The sequence below is a fragment of the Ranitomeya variabilis genome, chromosome 8 (assembly GCF_051348905.1).
Source record: "Ranitomeya variabilis isolate aRanVar5 chromosome 8, aRanVar5.hap1, whole genome shotgun sequence".
Taxonomy (NCBI): Eukaryota; Metazoa; Chordata; class Amphibia; order Anura; family Dendrobatidae; genus Ranitomeya; species Ranitomeya variabilis.
The window spans coordinates 34,667,502-34,685,923 of record NC_135239.1 but is presented as its reverse complement, the minus strand read 5'-3'; the positions used below and the strand labels follow the sequence as shown (position 1 = coordinate 34,685,923).

General features: G+C 45.7%; 1 protein-coding gene across 2 annotated transcripts in view; it reads left to right on the top strand.

The window, feature by feature from the left end:
- The first annotated feature begins 500 nt into the window (after positions 1-500).
- The window catches only part of TUT4 (terminal uridylyl transferase 4), a 58,174-nt gene continuing 40,252 nt past the window's right edge, over positions 501-18,422 (top strand). For both annotated transcript variants that reach the window (XR_013218404.1, XM_077276456.1), the window contains exons 1-7: positions 501-665; positions 8,496-9,088; positions 10,523-10,656; positions 11,371-11,487; positions 14,169-14,346; positions 16,775-16,863; positions 18,362-18,413. Coding sequence is in view for 1 of the 2 variants with exons in the window: in XM_077276456.1 (XP_077132571.1) it covers positions 8,581-9,088; positions 10,523-10,656; positions 11,371-11,487; positions 14,169-14,346; positions 16,775-16,863; positions 18,362-18,413 (1,078 nt within the window). In the remaining variant the exon portion in view is untranslated. The remainder of the gene's footprint in view (positions 666-8,495; positions 9,089-10,522; positions 10,657-11,370; positions 11,488-14,168; positions 14,347-16,774; positions 16,864-18,361; positions 18,414-18,422) is intronic.

The window sequence follows — 18,422 nt, the reverse complement described above, 5'->3', positions numbered from 1 at the left end:
CCTGTTTCCCCCCCGGTCCCCGCACTTCTCTCCCTTTCCCCCCGGTCCCAGCACTTCTCTCCTGTTTCCCCCCGGTCCCCACACTTCTCTCCTGTTTCCCCCCGGTCCCCACACTTCTCTCCTGTTTCCCCCCGGTCCCCGCACTTCTCTCCCTTTCCCCCCGGTCCCCGCACTTCTCTCCTGTTTCTCCCCGGTCCCCGCACTTCTCTCCTGTAACCCCTGACCCCGCAGTCTTCTCTCCCTTTCCCCCCGGTCCCCGCACTTCTCTCCTGTTTCCCCTCGGTCCCCACACTTCTCTCCTGTTTCTCCCCGGTCCCCGCACTTCTCTCCTGTTTCCCCCCGGTCCCCGCAGTCTTCTCTCCTGTTTCCCCCGGTCCCCGCACTTCTCTCCTGTTCCCCCCGGTCTCCGTAGTCCTCAGCCTACTCCTCAGTGTCTGACAGCCGCGGACATCCCCCTCCCCCTCAGTGACAGTCGCGGCCACGCCCCCGCCCCACAATGCAATGCGCGCTGGACATGGCGGCGGTGTGAGCTGTGTGTTCGGGGCCTGCACACTGGTAGGAGCCGAACATGGCGCTCCCCTCGCAGCGACCTCTGGAGTAAGGGCCACAGAAGGCAGCGCATCCCTGCCGGGGCCTCCGGGCGCCACTCTGCGCAGGGACCTCAGGTAGGTGACCCCCGCGTCCTTCGGGGTCCGGGGCCTGGACTGTGTGAGGAGAGGGTCGGCCCGGAGCGGTGTCACTGTGTCGGGTGTGTGACAGCAGAAGACTGCGAGGACTGCAGCAGAGCGGGGTGCGCTCCGAGTGTGGCAGGGGGTGTGTCTATGACGTTACCATGTTTACATTCCTTCTGTGACGTCACCGGTGATGTGACAGGTGCTGCCTGCTCTGCACTGTCTGCACTATGCTCTGCGTTGTCTTCAGTGCACTGTGTTCTGCGCTGTCTGCAGTGTGCTCTGCGCTGTCTGCAGTGTGCTCTGCGCTGTCTGCAGTGTGCTCTGCGCTGTCTGCAGTGTGCTCTGCGCTGTCTGCAGTGTGCTCTGCGCTGTCTGCAGTGTGCCCTGCGCTGTCTGCAGTGTGCCCTGCGCTGTCTGCAGTGTGCCCTGCGCTGTCTGCAGTGTGCCCTGCGCTGTCTGCAGTGTGCCCTGCGCTGTCTGCAGTGTGCCCTGCGCTGTCTGCAGTGTGCTCTGCGCTGTCTGCAGTGTGCTCTGCGCTGTCTGCACTGTGCTCTGCGCTGTCTGCACTGTGCTCTGCGCTGTCTGCACTGTGCTCTGCGCTGTCTGCACTGTGCTCTGCGCTGTCTGCACTGTGCTCTGCGCTGTCTGCACTGTGCTCTGCGCTGTCTGCACTGTGCTCTGCGCTGTCTGCACTGTGCTCTGCGCTGTCTGCACTGTGCTCTGCGCTGTCTGCACTGTGCTCTGCGCTGTCTGCACTGTGCTCTGCGCTGTCTGCACTGTGCTCTGCGCTGTCTGCACTGTGCCCTGCGCTGTCTGCACTGTGCGCTGTCTGCACTGTGCGCTGTCTGCACTGTGCGCTGTCTGCACTGTGCGCTGTCTGCACTGTGCGCTGTCTGCACTGTGCCCTGTCTGCACTGTGCCCTGTCTGCACTGTGCCCTGCGCTGTCTGCACTGTGCCCTGCGCTGTCTGCACTGTGCCCTGCGCTGTCTGCACTGTGCCCTGCGCTGTCTGCACTGTGCCCTGCGCTGTCTGCACTGTGCCCTGCGCTGTCTGCACTGTGCCCTGCGCTGTCTGCACTGTGCCCTGCGCTGTCTGCACTGTGCCCTGCGCTGTCTGCACTGTTCTCTGGCTACTTGTTCTCCTTTATGGCCTCCACGTTGATCTCCTGTACATTTTCTAGGCTGCTCCAGTATGTGGCTGTCTTGTGCACCGCCTCTTACAACTCTTATAAGTTGAGGATTGCACCCCTGACATGTAGGATGGGGAATAATGTGCTGATTTTGCCAGGGGTTTTGCCAACTAGGAGACCCTAAGATCGGGACTCTCCAACCACGGCTGCTGAGTTCCAAATATTGGAATCGCTGGCGGTCCCGTCTGTCGGACCCCCAGCGGTCAGCAAGCTGTTCCTTTTTGTACTCATAGCAATCATCTTTTTTGTAGAGGTGGGGTGGAAATACATTTCCAGGAGTAATAACAGATGAATGTCTTGACTCAAGAGTTATAAGGAAAGATTTTCCAGAAATAGCCCCGTTAACAATTTGGGGTGGAGGTGTCCCTGAACATATTGATATTGTCCAATCAAAGATGACCCATAACTGACATAGAAAGGCACGGCACCACCCAGTTGTCAATTTATTCAGACATCTCCAGGAAAATAGCCAAGTCACGGCCCAATGCAGAATTCTCTCTATGACCACAGAGAGTGAAAATCGGGTCCCACGCTCTAAAAACAGAAGACTGTAATGTAATCCTAATTGAGATTGTTGGGTTCATACCAACTTCATGGTTTTCGGAACCAAGAGAGGGATGTCTGATCTGTTCTCATCATCTTTCTTGCACATCCTCATATTTGCGTGGAGTTATACTTGGTGCTTAGGATCTGTATTGCACTGACAATTTTTTAAAAATTTTGTTTATGAATATAACTATTTTCTTCCTGACCATAGTTATTGTTATGGCACTTGTGCAACATTGCACTTTATGTGGACGGATCTGACCATTTTTGATTGATGATTCTGTATTATTGGGATCATGGTGGTTATTAGGTTTGATCCATGCTTGTGAGTGTCACAGAGCTGCGACACATGCAGTGCCGAACAGCTGATTATCAGGAGCGCTCCAGGTTACCGAGGCAGCTATTCGGGAAGCGCTATAACTATTCGGATAAACAGTTATCCGAAGGTATTCGATCAACCCTAGTGGTTATCTATTTAGTGTCCTTGTCTGTTGTGATAGAGCATCCTGTAAATATTATGCACATTTGTGTACTTTTATGTTTTTAAACCTGGTTTTTGTGGCAATAAAATTGTTAATTTATTCTGAAATCCTCGCCATTTTTATCACATTTTTTTCCCTCTTCGTGTATTATGTATTTTTGATTCGATGCGTACGGTTTTAGTGCATTTTCTATGGTTTGCAAGACCCAATTTTTTTTTTCTTACCTTGGATGGAAATGATGTTCAGAGTGGGAATTGCACAGCTCTGTGTAGTTATTCACGTCTCATTCACTTCATAAGAAGCTGAGCAGCGTTATCCGTGAATGGCAGCTAGGGATGGTGCTCCTGCTGCCCTGTAAACAGCTAATTGATGGCGTGCCGGGTGTCGAACCCATATGATCTGATAATGATGACCTGTTCTTAAACTAAGTAATCATTAGACAAGTCCGGATAATCACCTTGATAAGTCTTCTTCATCCCCCACCGCCTCCCTCTCCCAGGCTCACACAGATCCTGCAGCTCCATCCCCCTCCTCTGTTTACTGATTATTAACATTAGAAGAACTTTCCTTTTAGCCACATTCTGATGAATATTGCAGGCAATAACAAATCAATCATAGAAATGTCTCCTCGCTATTTGCTGTCTTTTAAAGTTGATTGCAGAACGCTAGCACTGTTGATAAATTTGACAAGCGGGCGTGGTCACACCCCATCCTGGCTCCACCCATTATGCCGAGGCTGATTCTAACTGGTGTGAAACCACCAAAAGTTGCAATTTTTTTTTTTGTGCAACTCTGTGTTGTGCAGACATTTTGCAACTTTATAAAGCTTTTATGACACTTTTCTGGCAGAAAAGCTATAATGAATTTGGCCCAAACAGGAAGTGAAAATAAAAATTCTATTAAACTAGCCTTCTTCACCCCAGGTTCTGCCAGGTTCCTCTTTGCAAAAATCTGGTTTCTGTGGCCAACAACGTCCTAGGAATCTTCATTGAGTTTATCAGCAGCCAAGTGTTTGGGATTGTGTATTCTTCATTGCAGAGGAATGTTTGGCAGTGGGGACAAGGCTGCCGTCATACAACACAATTGTGTAATCATAAATTAATTTAAAAAAAAAAGAATCTCTGATTGACTCCAGACCAGTTATGGATCTATACGAGTATTGGCTCCATGCTGCCCCTTGACGATTGGAGGGTCAATAAAGGCTCCGTTCGTTCTCGCTCCATATTTACTCTGCTGCAGCCATAAACGTTTTGATGGCCATCTGTGACAGCAGCGGCCGTCATATTAAAGGGGTTGTCAAGGCAGAATCTATTGATAACTTGTCCTCGGGTTGGCTGTCATACGTTTGGAAGTGTTGGCACCCTTGAAATTGTTTCAGACAAAGAAGTATTTCTCCCAGAAAATTGTTACAATTACACGTTTTGTTTTACACATGTTTATTTCTTTTGTGTGTATTGAGATATCACAAAAAACAAAGAAACAAAAAGACTAATTGGACAAACGATAATTTCATACACAACCCCAAAAATGGGCCGGACAAAATAGTTGGCACCCTCAACTTAATATTTGGTTCACACTCTCTGGAATAGATAACTGCAATCAATCGCTTCCAATAACCATTAACGAGCTTCTTACATCTCTCAGCTGGAATCTTGGACGACTCTTCTTTTGCAAACTGCTCCAGGTCTCTCATATGTGAAGGTGCCTTCTCCCAACAGCAATCTTAAAAGAGTTCTCCTGGGACATAAAAAAATATCATAGTGCTCCTACCATCATAGACTATTAGGATAACATGAATAGTGCTGTTTTCCATCCTCACAGTAGCTGTAATTCTGGAGCTGCTCCTCGGTGCTCCCTCTCCCTTATGGGACGTTACGTCACACATCGGGGGCGTGGCCTGCTAGCAGAGCTCCGCCCCTTTATACTATCTGCCTGTATTCAGCTTGATATCAGGGGGCGTGTTGTGGGTGTGGCCTGCGCCCCACTGCTAGCAGCAGCCAGCCCCCTGATAATATCTCCTTCCGTGCAGTCCTAGATCATGGAGCAGGCCACACCCCTGGATCTAGAACTAAATACAAGCGGATATTATCAGGGAACTGGCAGTAGCAGGCCAGCCCCCTGATATCGGACTGAATAGAAGATCATCAGGGACTGTCAGCAATTAGCAGGGAGCAGGCCACACCCACGCCACGTGCCCCGATATCGGACATATGAGCATTAGGATAGTTTGGATCTTCTTGGAGTGTCACTTTCAGATTCAGATCCGGACTCATTGCTGCCACTTCAGAACGCTCCAGAGCTTTGTTTCCATCCATTTCTTTGGGCTTCTTGAAGTATGTTTGGGGTCATTATCCTGCTGGAAGACCTAGGATGCAAACCCAGCTTTCTCACCTGATCCTGGGCACTACATTGCGACCCAAAATCCTTTGGCAATCTTAAGAGTTTATGATTACTTGCACACAGTCAAGGCACCCAGTAGCCGCAAAATAACCCAAAACATATTAGAACCTCCACCATATTTTACAGTAGGTACTGTGTTTTTTTTTGTAGGCCTCATTCTGTTTTTGGTAAACAGTAGAATGATGTGCTTTACGAAAAAGCTCTACCTTAGTCTCACTTGTCCACAAGACTCTTTCCTAGAAGGATTTTGGCTTACTCATGTACATTTTGGCAAACTGCAGTCTAGCTTTTTTATGTCTGTTAGCAGTGGAGTCCTCCTTGCTATAGAGTTTCATTTAATTCAAATGTAGACAGATAGTTCACGCTGACACTGATGCACCTTGAGCCTGCAGGACAGCTTGAATTTCTTTGGAACTTGACTGGGGCTGCTTATCCACCATCCAGACTGTTCTGCGTTGCAACCTTTCATCAATTTTTATCTGCCGTCCACACCCATGGAGATTAGCTACATTGCCATGGGTTGTAAATATCTTTTTTATGTTGTGCACCATGTACAAAGGAACATCAAGATCTCTGGAGATGGATTTGTAATCTGGAGATTGTTGATCAACAGTTTTGGTTCTCAAATCCTCTTTCTGTTCTCCATGCTTAGTTTGGCACAGACAGATACACAATGCAAAGATTGAGTCAACTTCTCCCCTTTTTTATCTGATTTCAGGTATGATTTTCATGTTGTCCACACTTGTTACTTGCCACAGGCGAGTTTGTTTGAGCATCACATGCTTGAAACAATTATTACAATTATTTTGGAAAGGTGAAAGCAATTTTGTTCATCTCATTTTTGGGGTTTTGTGTGAAATTATGTCCAATTTGCCTTTTTTGTGTGTTTTTTTTTGTGTTGTTCCAATACACACAAAAGGGAATTACACATGTATTGTTATATACATTTAATTGGTGTGTGAACCATTACGGCACCTTCTTATTTCGAAGAAGGGGTCCGGTTCCCAATATCCTTGGCTAGGAAGTTATTTTTTTCTTTGAATTGTCGCTACAGAGAAAATGTAGTAGTACGTGGCAAGCATTCAGACAACTGTGGCCTGAGCGCCTATCCATTCTAGCTCATGGAGGGTACCCCAAAAGGAGAGATGTCGCTCTTGACATTCATAAGACAGTATCTGCACCCTCTATCTGCCTAGCTATTGTCAAACAACAAGTCCTGCATGCATTTTATGCAAACTATTAAGGAAAAAAATAATAAAGTGCAATACACGTGGTTGGGGTTTTTCATAAAACCCGCACAGACTTTTTCAGGTTGCAGAATTGCTGCTAGACTCACTGCAGAATTTGTGAAATCTTTTGTAAATTTGCAAAAAATAAAATTGAAGCAGAAAAACAAACTGTGCCATGCAAAGCATAATCTGTCTGTGAAGATAAGTATAATTTTTGGCATGAAGAAAGGCCTGAACGTAAGATTCAGGAAGCTCGGTGGTTTCGCGTCGTCTGCAGTTTGGAGAGTTGAGTTTCATTTCTGTCACATGAGTTGTCACCAGCTGATAGAGGAGGTTGTGTGTGTGTCACAGTGTTTTTCCACCCTGGTCCTCTGCAACTGTGGATGTTAAATCGCCAAGTTATTGTACTTTTTTTATTTGTCAGCTTTTTTTTTTTTAGTTAACCTTATTACAAATACAGTGAGTATATGAATCCGAGGAAGGTGCGGGACCAGCACCGAATCACAATGCTGTCTGAGCATGTTATTAAGGGTATGTGCACACGTTGCAGATTCATTTGTGGATTTTTCTGCGCGGATTTTGCAGAATCCGCAGGTAAAATGACCTGCGTTTTACCTGTGGATTCCCTGTGGGTTTCCTGCGGATCTTGCTGATTTTGTGCCGATTTCACCTGCATTTTCACACCTGCGGATTCCTATAATGGATTAGGTGTAAAACGCTGCGGAATCCACACAAAGAATTGACATGCTGCAGAAAATAATCCGCAGCATTTCTGCCCGGAATTTTCTGCAGCATGTGCACTGCGGATTTGGTTTTCCATAGGTTTACATAGTACTGTACAACGCATGGAAAACTGGGCCAAATCCGCTGCGGATCCACCGTTAAATCCGCAACGTGTGCACATAGCCTTAAAGTTTGTAGGATGAATGGCCGGTCTTGTACTTTTAGTATAGGGTATGTGCTTGGCAGAGAGGTCACAATATGGCAGACAGACGTAGAACAGATTTGTTGTGTGATGCCCCTGATTGCTTGGAGATCGGCTTATTTGGCTGATACCAGAGAGTATAGAATACAATCTGGTGGCTCTTCACAAAGCAACTTCTGTTGATTTTGACAAAAAAGAAGGGATTATCCAATACCTTCCACAGCTGATGACTTCTGGATCGGATGTTAGACCTCCGCACACCTGCCAAGCTGCATGCAGGATCAGCAGATGTCGCTTGTCTTGTTCATTACTATAGGACATGTGGCTGAAACCTGACTGTTGTGCTCTTGTCTCTGTACGGGCGTGCAAGTTGTTAAGCCATCACTTTTGAGGAGCACGTGAGTGGCCCTGGAGTAAAATGTGGCAAATTTTTTACATGGTGCAGTCGTCTTAATAAATTTGGTGCATCTTTCCTCCAAAAATTGAAATCTACACCTAATAAGAATTTTAATACACCTCCCCAATAAATCCTTACACATGGTATTATTGTGCAGTGTTTGTTTATTAATGTGGATAGGGGGTATTACGAACCTCCCCCCCCCAACAGTAGACATCGAAGCAGAGAATTGGGCATATTGAATCCCAACATGCCTCATCCTATAAGGCTGGGGCTACATATTGACTTTAGCTGATACACAAGTTGCGCAGGCAAAGATTGTTGAATAATGCTGCATAATGTGAGTGTATGAGGACCCGATTGCCTGTTTGTTAGGCAATCCCTGCATGTGTTACGGCTGTCGAACCGCCACGAGACATGAAGCCACAGGGTCCTAACATATTATTCGAGCACGCCGAGGTCACTCGGTTAGCACCAGAACATTCTCAGATAACACCTTATCAGAGAACGTTCGCTCATCACTAATGTACATATATTATGAAGTTTAAGCCCTTTTTTTTGGTGAAAAATTAAAGCTCTCCATTGCTTTGCTTATTCGTGATTGATATGATTGGATCATGATGATGTAAATTGATTGATCTCCTGTCTTCAGGCAGAGCATCAGCGCCCTCATCTGACGTGGAGGACTGAAACCCCTGCAGTGAGTTATCCAATGGTGTGAGAACAATTGTGGAATAATGGATGGTCTCTCCAAACCTGTGAACCACGAGTCAAGGAAACCACTGACCCGCACTGGTCGCGTGCGTGTGGTGAACAACCAGAAGCATAAGCATCGGGGGGACGGTAAACCAGTGAGAGATAATGATGGCAGCTCTACAATTATTGTGAAGAAGGGTAAATCGGCAGAGCCCTGTGGGGGGATCGCAGACGATGCAAAGATCTGTAAAGAGAACTCAACTAATTGCACTAGTAAGACGGGAGACTTGGGACCGGGCCTCCAAGACTTGGGTCACACAAGAGCTAAGAGGTCATCTCCGCTGCTAGCAGGAAGCGGTAAATCATCCCGAGCAAACAAGCAAGAGAAAAGCGGTCCAAAATCCAAAGATGCTGGAGACACCATTGGGAATCGGGACACTGCTCGTCCCAAGGGCTCTTCAGAAACGAATGCAGAACGTGCCCGCTCAGAGGTCGTACATCAGAGGTCACCTGGAGATCCGCAGACATCTGCTGCAGTAAGACCACCAGGTGAGCGTGCTAGAACTTACTTGCACAAGTGGGAGAGGTGACAGCATCCAGCTCCATGCACTTGGTGCATAATGTGAACTGTTCCCTCTGGACAGGGTTTCGTCTGCAGAAGTACACAGTTTGGACCAGTGGCAATGTCATGCCGCTGGCCTGATCTGTGTGCTCTCCAATGTTTGACGCACAAGCCACTTTGCTTCTGCAGCATCGGAGAAGACAAAGCTGGCTGGATCCAACTTCACATGGTGCTTACAAGTGGAGTTGGGTGGATCAATTCGTGAGACTCCGGTCCGTCAGCCAGGTCGGTACTCTCTTACCTTAAGGAAAATAGAAAAAATTGGAGTCCGTATCAACAGGACTGGATTTTCCTTTTCTTTTTCAAAAGAAAATATAGTGCTTACAAAAGAAAAATTTACGTGGTCGACATGACCCAGTCGACGTGTTTCGACTGCACTAGGCAGTCTTAATCATGACTTATGAGCAAGATTCATGAGTAGGACTGTCTAGTGCAGTCGAAATGCATCGACTGGGTCATGTCGACCATGTAAATTTTTCTTTTGTATGCACTATATTTTCTTTTGAAAAAGAAAAGGAAAATCCAGTCCTGTTGAGCCGGACTCCAATTTTTCTATTTTCCTTGATGTGAGGCCAGGGCGAGGCCGGTGTCTGAACCCCAGGTGGTTGAGCATTGAGCAACTGGTTGAGCTGGAAATAAGTTTTTATAACTCTTACCTTCTCGGATCCCCGACACGGCCTTTGATTACCTGTGCTGGCACAACGTCATCTGTGCGCCAAACCACAATGATGGCATCACCCCAGCCTGGCTAATCAAAGGCCACGGATCCCGGAAGGTAAGATCACATTCGATTAGGATTAGCCGATGTATCTATCCACTATAGTAACCCCACACGCCTTAGATAAAAGTCAACCGACCATCTAGCGAGTATAAGGACTTCCTGGCTCCCCTTACCACCTACAGAAGATGGCCCTGACAGATGATGTCGGGGGACAAGAAGGTTCAGCTGTTGGAATTTCAGCACCTGATCCTTTTGTTCTCCAGGATTCGGGCGATTCTGGTAGCGACTCAAAGAGTAGACGAGTGCTCAAGTGAACGTTTCCGTGTATGGGGAATTCGGGAGAGATAGTGGTCATCTGGACAATAGTTTGGCTGACAGCTGTCTATCTTATATGAGCAGATTTACTCTCCGGCTCGTTCCTTGTCCCCCAGAGCATCATTAGTGGCGTTCAGGATGCATCATTAGTGGCGTTCAGGATGCTCAGGCGTAACGAGCAGTCTCTCCTTTATGAGGTCGGGGGACACGACTTCTGGATGTCTTTTTGGCCAACATCGGGATTATTTACCGTGCTTGGATACCTTACATCTCCTTACTAAGACCCATTTGCTAACCCTTTTATCTGCTTTTGGCAAATTTACAGAGAACGGTCCTACCACAGAGCCAGCGACACCAGACAGGACATCTACAGAGGACGACAACCTAGCAGACCAAGAACTTGGCCTGAAACAAGCAGAAGAGCGTCTGGAGAGGGATTATATCCACCGCTTGGAGAAGGTATCGCGTCTGACTATAGTGTCTACATGATTGTGAACGCTTGTCCGGCTGACAGCTACGGTATTTTTCCAAACTTCTGCATGCAAACCAACGTTCTGCTCAGCCAAATATTCATGTTGTCCTCTGTGGGGAGAGAGGAGATGGGCGCTGCATGACCCTCCTGATGTATATATGCAGCTGTGTGCCCAGATTGGTATTAAAGCGTAACGTGTATGACCAGCTATATAGAAAAGAAGGTTATTAAGACTGTAATGGGAACTCATTGACAGTCTGCAGAATTTTTCCTTTTCAGAGCAGATTTTTTTTTTACCCTAATATTAGTAAATTGCTAAATTTGAAACATTTTTGCAGCTTTGTACAATCCCTATAATGCAGAGACCCCCCAGCTGTAACCTTTAGGGAAACCTGGCAGTAAGTTTTTCATTTCCCTGCAGCGCCACCACAGGAGAAATGAGGCATTGCACAATACTCATTCATATCAATGGGTTGCCTGTGTAATAAAGGACAGGTCTTCCAGAGTAAGAAACACTTTCGATTGTTTCTAAGGTCTTTTTTTTATCAAAATGTTCCATAGAAACTGATCTCCTCTATCAAGCAGGGTGGAGAGGGGAGTGGACTGCTTAAATAAAGAAGCCCAAGGCCACCAAATGTAAAACAATGTACTTGATATGACTCTGTTGTCATTGTCATTTTGCCTTCTCACGCTTCTTCCAGAGATCTCCGGACTTCTCCAACTGCCTGTACCTATGCAAGCTGTGCTCCGTACACATCGAGAACGTCCAAGGAGCCCACAAGCATATAAAGGAGAAACGACACAAAAAGAACATACTGGTAAATTATCCTATGTAGCCTTGGTAATCTATCTTTGTTGATGGTTTAGGTCTAGCAGTATCTGATTGTTCTCTCTCTGTTACATTCGTCTTGTATCAGTCTTGCATGCAAGTTGCTGCTTGGAAAAGTTATGGCTGCAGTTCTATCTGATCGAGGGCAACATGTACAAGGAGTTTATATGTTTTCCTTAGGTTACTGGGTTTTCTCTGGGTAATCGGATCTCCTTTTACCTTCCGAAATACTACTGATAACTGAGTTCTTTAACCCCTTCCCAACGAGGCAATTGTTCTCCCCTTCTTTGAAGAGCCATAACTTTTTTTTTTCATTTTCCATCCAGTATATCCATTGGAGGTTTTGTTTTTTGCTGAGTGAGATCATCCATTTCATTATTTATTGTACTAGTAAACAGGAAAAAAACATTCAAGTGCAGTGAAATTACAAAAAAATAAAAATAAATAAATAACTATGTATTGTATATATATTTTTGTGGGTGGTTATTTTTACAGCATTTATTATATTGGTAAAAGTGACCTGGTAATTTGATTCTCCAGGTCTGTATGATTACAGTGATACCAAAAATGAATAATTTTGTATTTTTTTTTTTTTATTAATGCAGAAATGATGTCGCCAATTTCCGAGACATGTATTGGTTTCATTTTTCATTTGATGGAGCTGCTTTTTTTGCTCCCTGAACTGATGTTTTTATTGATTCCAATTTTATGTAGATAACATGCATTGTTCTCTTCTTACTGCATTTTTTGCAGTCTGGCAAAAACAAAAAACAAAAACACAATTCTGGTGTTTTGATTTTTTATTCTCATTACTGTGTTTACCGATTGGGTTGAATCATTTTATATCTTGCTAGATCAGAATTTTAGAGGTGTATTTTTTTTTAATATGGGGAAAGAAGGCGAGTTAAATTTTTAATATATATATTTTTTTTCCATATTTATAAAACACTTTACTGTGTTTTATTTTTCCTTATGGAACCTGATCCTGTGATCATCTGATATCATGCTATAGACATCAATACCCCAGTACCACTGTGTATAGCAAAAATCAGTCTCCTATGAGCATCAGCCCCAGGCTGGCTAGCATAGGAGTGCCGTCATGATATGCACAGACCACCAGCTGTCATGGCATCCCATTGGCACCCTGAGATTGCATCATGTGGGCATCAATGGGGGTATCTCCCGATTTCAGACTTCAGATTCTTTTGTCTGTCTTCCGACAACTTTGTAAAGTATGCGTTGGCGGTAATCGGCAGTTTTCTCAGAGAGAACACAGGAGCTCAGACAACCGAGTTCTCCTGTGTATGGGAGAGATATCTGGCTGTCGACAGAACAATCGGCTGAAGCATTCTTCTGTCAACAGCGATCTAACGTGTTTGTCCGGCCTTAAGGCCCCGATCCACATAGCGATTAACCAACGATCACGACCAGCGATACGACCTGGCCGTGATCGTTGGTAAGTCGTTGTGTGGTCGCTGGGGAGCTGTCACACAGACAGCTCTCTCCAGCGACCAACGATCAGGGGAACCTCTTCGGCATCGTTGAAACTGTCTTCAACGATGCCGAAGTCCCCCTGCAGCACCCGGGTAACCAGGGTAAACATCGGGTTACTAAGCGCAGGGCTGCGCTTAGTAACCCGATGTTTACCCTGGTTACCAAAAAAAACAAACAGTACATACTCGCCTTTCGGTGTCCCTTGCCGTCTGCTTCCTGCTCTGACTGAGCCGCCGTACAGTGAGAGCGCAGCGGTGACGTCACTGCTGTGCTGTGCTCTCACTGTACGGCGGCTCAGTCAGAGCAGGAAGCAGACGGCAAGGGACACCGAAAGGCGAGTATGTACTGTTTGTTTTTTTTGGTAACCAGGGTAAACATCGGGTTACTAAGCGCGGCCCTGCGCTTAGTAACCCGATGTTTACCCTGGTTACCAGTGAAGACATCGCTGGATCGGTGTCACACACACCGATTCAGCGATGTCAGCGGGACCTCAACGACCAAAAAAAGGTCCAGGCCATTCCGACACGACCAGCGATCTCGCAGCAGGGGCCTGATCGCTGGTACGTGTCACACATAGCGAGATCGCTATGGAGGTCGCTGTTGCGTCACAAAACTTGTGACTCAGCAGCGATCTCGCTAGCGATCTCGCTATGTGAGACGGGGCCTTTAGTCTGACCTGTATATAAGAAGGGATGAATGATTTGCTTAAGGGTCATCCTAAGGCCAAGAAATTAGGTGGTTATTGTACTCTAAGGAGAGCAGATATCCAAAAGCAGACTGGAGCCTGGTCCCAACCTGAGCGGCAGGATCAATGTTCACCATACTGGGAGACAATGGCGTTTGTTGATCCATGGCTGTACAGTGGTAAATAAAGGATCAAAGGTCTCCGGTTGGGACCAGATCTTTTTGCATCCTTTATTTACCATTGTACAGCCGTGGATCAACAAACGCCATTGTCTCCCAGTTTGGTGAACATTGATCCTGCCGCTCAGCTCTCCACCGTTTCAAGGTCTTAGGTAGACGCCAGCACTTGGCTCTTGTGCCAGATAGCTGGCACAAGGGTTTAATATCAATGCATTAAACCCATTCTTGTGTACCCTCAATTTGAGGATTTTGCAGGTGCATGATGTACGAGGGCACAGATGTCATTACTTACTAATGTGAATTAATTTGCAGGAGAAGCAGGAGGAGAATGAATTGCGTTCGCTTCCACCTCCGTCAGCGGCTCAGATCGAAGCGTTGGGTGCGGCTTTGGTGAATGCAGCAAAGGAGCATGGGATATCTCAGGAGGACTTCCTGTCTAGGAAGGAAATCGTTATCGAGATGGAGAAAATTTTACAGATTAAATTGCCCGGTACGTATTTTTTAAATGGTGCCACCGGTGGAAAATGTAACTTAATTTCCCTCTTGGGTTGGGAGATGACATGGAAGTGATCTTTTTGTTTTAAAAGAAATGTGTCGTCAAAAAATTACGTATTGTTTAAATAAGGCTTTTGTGTTCTATGGATTTAAAAAAAAAAAAAAACAAACTTATTTTTGCCATTTTTTTTTTTCCTATCACAATCTAGATTAAAAACATTAGGTTTGCCGTATATGTCAAAGGCATTCCTGAAAAAGATTTCCCTCCACTTCCGGCACTGGCACTCCAGGTCCTTGTGTGACAGGGTTGTGCCACATGAACACTGCAGTCAATCAGTGTATACAGACATATACAAAGGAGTATACAGACATTACAGCACGGGACCACAGCTGATTCTTCCTGTGGGGTAAAACATTTCACTGCCTGTTTATAAGCAATGTTTTACCTGAAAGAAAGAATCAGGTGTGCTCCCGTACTGTCCTGTCTGTATACTCTGTTTTGTTTCCTCCCCTGCCCATGAGCTGTGGTATGATCAGACCATGTTCCTGCATGGTCGGACACGACCATTACACAGTACACAGCAGGGGCACATACAGTGGGGCAAAAAAGTATTTAGTCATTCAGCAATAGTGCAAGTTCCACCACTTAAAAAGATGAGAGGCGTCTGTAATTTACATCATAGGTAGACCTCAACTATGGGAGACAAACTGAGAAAAAAAAATCCAGAAAATCACATTGTCTGTTTTTTTATCATTTTATTTGCATATTATGGTGGAAAATAAGTATTTGGTCAGAAACAAAATTTCATCTTAATACTTTGTAATATATCCTTTGTTGGCAATGACAGAGGTCAAACGTTTTCTGTAAGTCTTCACAAGGTTGCCACACACTGTTGTTGGTATGTTGGCCCATTCCTCCATGCAGATCTCCTCTAGAGCAGTGATGTTTTTGGCTTTTCGCTTGGCAACACGGACTTTGAACTCCCTCCAAAGGTTTTCTATAGGGTTGAGATCTGGAGACTGGCTAGGCCACTCCAGGACCTTGAAATGCTTCTTACGAAGCCACTCCTTCGTTGCCCTGGCGGTGTGCTTTGGATCATTGTCATGTTGAAAGACCCAGCCACGTTTCATCTTCAATGCCCTTGCTGATGGAAGGAGGTTTGCACTCAAAATCTCACGATACATGGCCCCATTCATTCTTTCATGTACCCGGATCAGTCGTCCTGGCCCCTTTGCAGAGAAACAGCCCCAAAGCATGATGTTTCCACCACCATGCTTTACAGTAGGTATGGTGTTTGATGGATGCAACTCAGTATTCTTTTTCCTCCAAACACGACAAGTTGTGTTTCTACCAAACAGTTCCAGTTTGGTTTCATCAGACCATAGGACATTCTCCGAAAACTCCTCTGGATCATCCAAATGCTCTCTAGCAAACTTCAGACGGGCCCGGACATGTACTGGCTTAAGCAGTGGGACACGTCTGGCACTGCAGGATCTGAGTCCATGGTGGCGTAGTGTGTTACTTATGGTAGGCCTTGTTACATTGGTCCCAGCTCTCTGCAGTTCATTCACTAGGTCCCCCCGCGTGGTTCTGGGATTTTTGCTCACCGTTCTTGTGATCATTCTGACCCCACGGGGTGGGATTTTGCGTGGAGCCCCAGATCGAGGGAGATTATCAGTGGTCTTGAATGTCTTCCATTTTCTAATTATTGCTCCCACTGTTGATTTCTTCACTCCAAGCTGGTTGGCTATTGCAGATTCAGTCTTCCCAGCCTGGTGCAGGGCTACAATTTTGTTTCTGGTGTCATTTGACAGCTCTTTGGTCTTCACCATAGTGGAGTTTGGAGTCAGACTGTTTGAGGGTGTGCACAGGTGTCTTTTTATACTGATAACAAGTTTAAACAGGTGCCATTACTACAGGTAATGAGTGGAGGAAAGAGGAGACTCTTAAAGAAGAAGTTACAGGTCAGTGAGAGCCAGAAATCTTGATTGTTTGTTTCTGACCAAATACTTATTTTCCACCATAATATGCAAATAAAATGATAAAAAAACAGACAATGTGATTTTCTGGATTTTTTTTTCTCAGTTTGTCTCCCATAGTTGAGGTCTACCTATGATGTAAATTACAGACGCCTCTCATCTTTTTAAGTGGTGGAACTTGCACTATTGCTGACTGACTAAATACGTTTTTGCCCCACTGTATATAAGATAATCTCAGCACTGGAACATTTTATTTAATCACATCCAATTGTGGAAATTATTATTATTCCAAGATCTATTGATTAAAAATGTTGATTAAAATTAACTTTGTTCATGGGAAAACCTCTTTAAATTTCCTAAATGTTTTGTTTTAGAAATATTCAATAGATATTGATGACTTATTTGTAAAACTGTTTCCTGCATCCTCTCCTTCTCGTTTCTAGAGTGCTCGCTGAGATTGTACGGATCTTCACTAACTAGATTTGCATTCAAAACAAGCGATATTAACATAGATGTAAAGATTCCGCCTAAGGTATGTGTGATGGTAAATGGAAATAATGTCAGTTCATAGATAATTGCATTCCTCATCTTCAGAATGGAAGCCCTATTGAATAAAGGCCAGTTTTAGAGGGGTTGTCTGATGAGGATAAATCCCAGCCATAGACACTATTAGCCCAGCCTTTGAGCCAGAGCAGAACATTTTGTATTTATTAGGTACTTAAAGGGATGTTTTTGTAAATTAGCTTTAAAGTAGGGAATGTGATAAAAATACCTGTATTCACCTGGTAATTCCTCCCACCGCTTTTGTGGTCCAGCTGGTCTCTGTGTGCTATACCCATTTGTCCACTGCTGCAAATCACTGGTCTCAGCTGTTTATCTTTTAAGTTCTAAATGAGTGTTATCAGATAGTTTTCAATGGGGTCGTGCACTTCTTCTCCCTGTATGACGTTGCCCAATCATAAGCAGACAGCAACACAGCAGAAAAAGAACATGCCCCCACTATCTCTCAGATTTCTCATTGTGTAAGATGTAATGATACGGCTCTGATCTCTTGGTCTAAAGGCCCCGTCTCACTAAGCGAGATCGCTAGCGAGATCGCTGCTGAGTCACAAGTTTTGTGACGCAACAGCGACCTCCATAGCGATCTCGCTATGTGTGACACGTACCAGCGATCAGGCCCCTGCTGCGAGATCGCTGGTCGTGTCGGAATGGCCTGGACCTTTTTTTGGTCGTTGAGGCCCCGCTGACATCGCTGAATCGGTGTGTGTGACACCGATCCAGCGATGTCTTCACTGGTAACCAGGGTAAACATCGGGTTACTAAGCGCAGGGCCGCGCTTAGTAACCCGATGTTTACCCTGGTTACCAGCGTAAATGTAAAAAAAAACAAACACTACATACTCGCCATCTGATGTCCGTCAGGTCCCTTGCCGTCTGCTTCCTGCTCTCACTGACTGCCGGCCGTACAGTGAGAAGTGAGAGCACAGCAGTGACGTCACCGCTGCGCTCTGCTCTCACTGTACGGCCGGATCTCAGTCAGAGCAGGAAGCAGACGGCAAGAGACCTGGACACCGAAAGGCGAGTATGTAGTGTTTGTTTTTTTTGGTAACCAGGGTAAACATCGGGTTACTAAGCGCGGCCCTGCGCTTAGTAACCCGATGTTTACCCTGGTTACCCGGGTGCTGCAGGGGGACTTCGGCATCGTTGAAGACAGTTTCAACGATGCCGAAGTCGTTCCCCTGATCGTTGGTCGCTGGAGAGAGCTGTCTGTGTGACAGCTCCCCAGCGACCACACAACGACTTACCAACGATCACGGCCAGGTCGTATCGCTGGTCGTGATCGTTGGTAAATCGCTTAGTGAGACGGGGCCTTAACCTCCTGCATAATTAGAAGGTTCAGGGAGATTAGAGCACAGATGACTGGCATCTTTCAGATAAGGTCCCTGCGAGGACAGGGGCAGCACAGCTGAGTTTACCTCTGTCACGTTACAAATCCTTATTCTACTGAACATGTAATCCTTTTTGTTTCAGATGAGCCAGCCAGACGTTTTAATCAAGGTTCTAGATATTCTGAAAAACTGCTGTAAGTCAT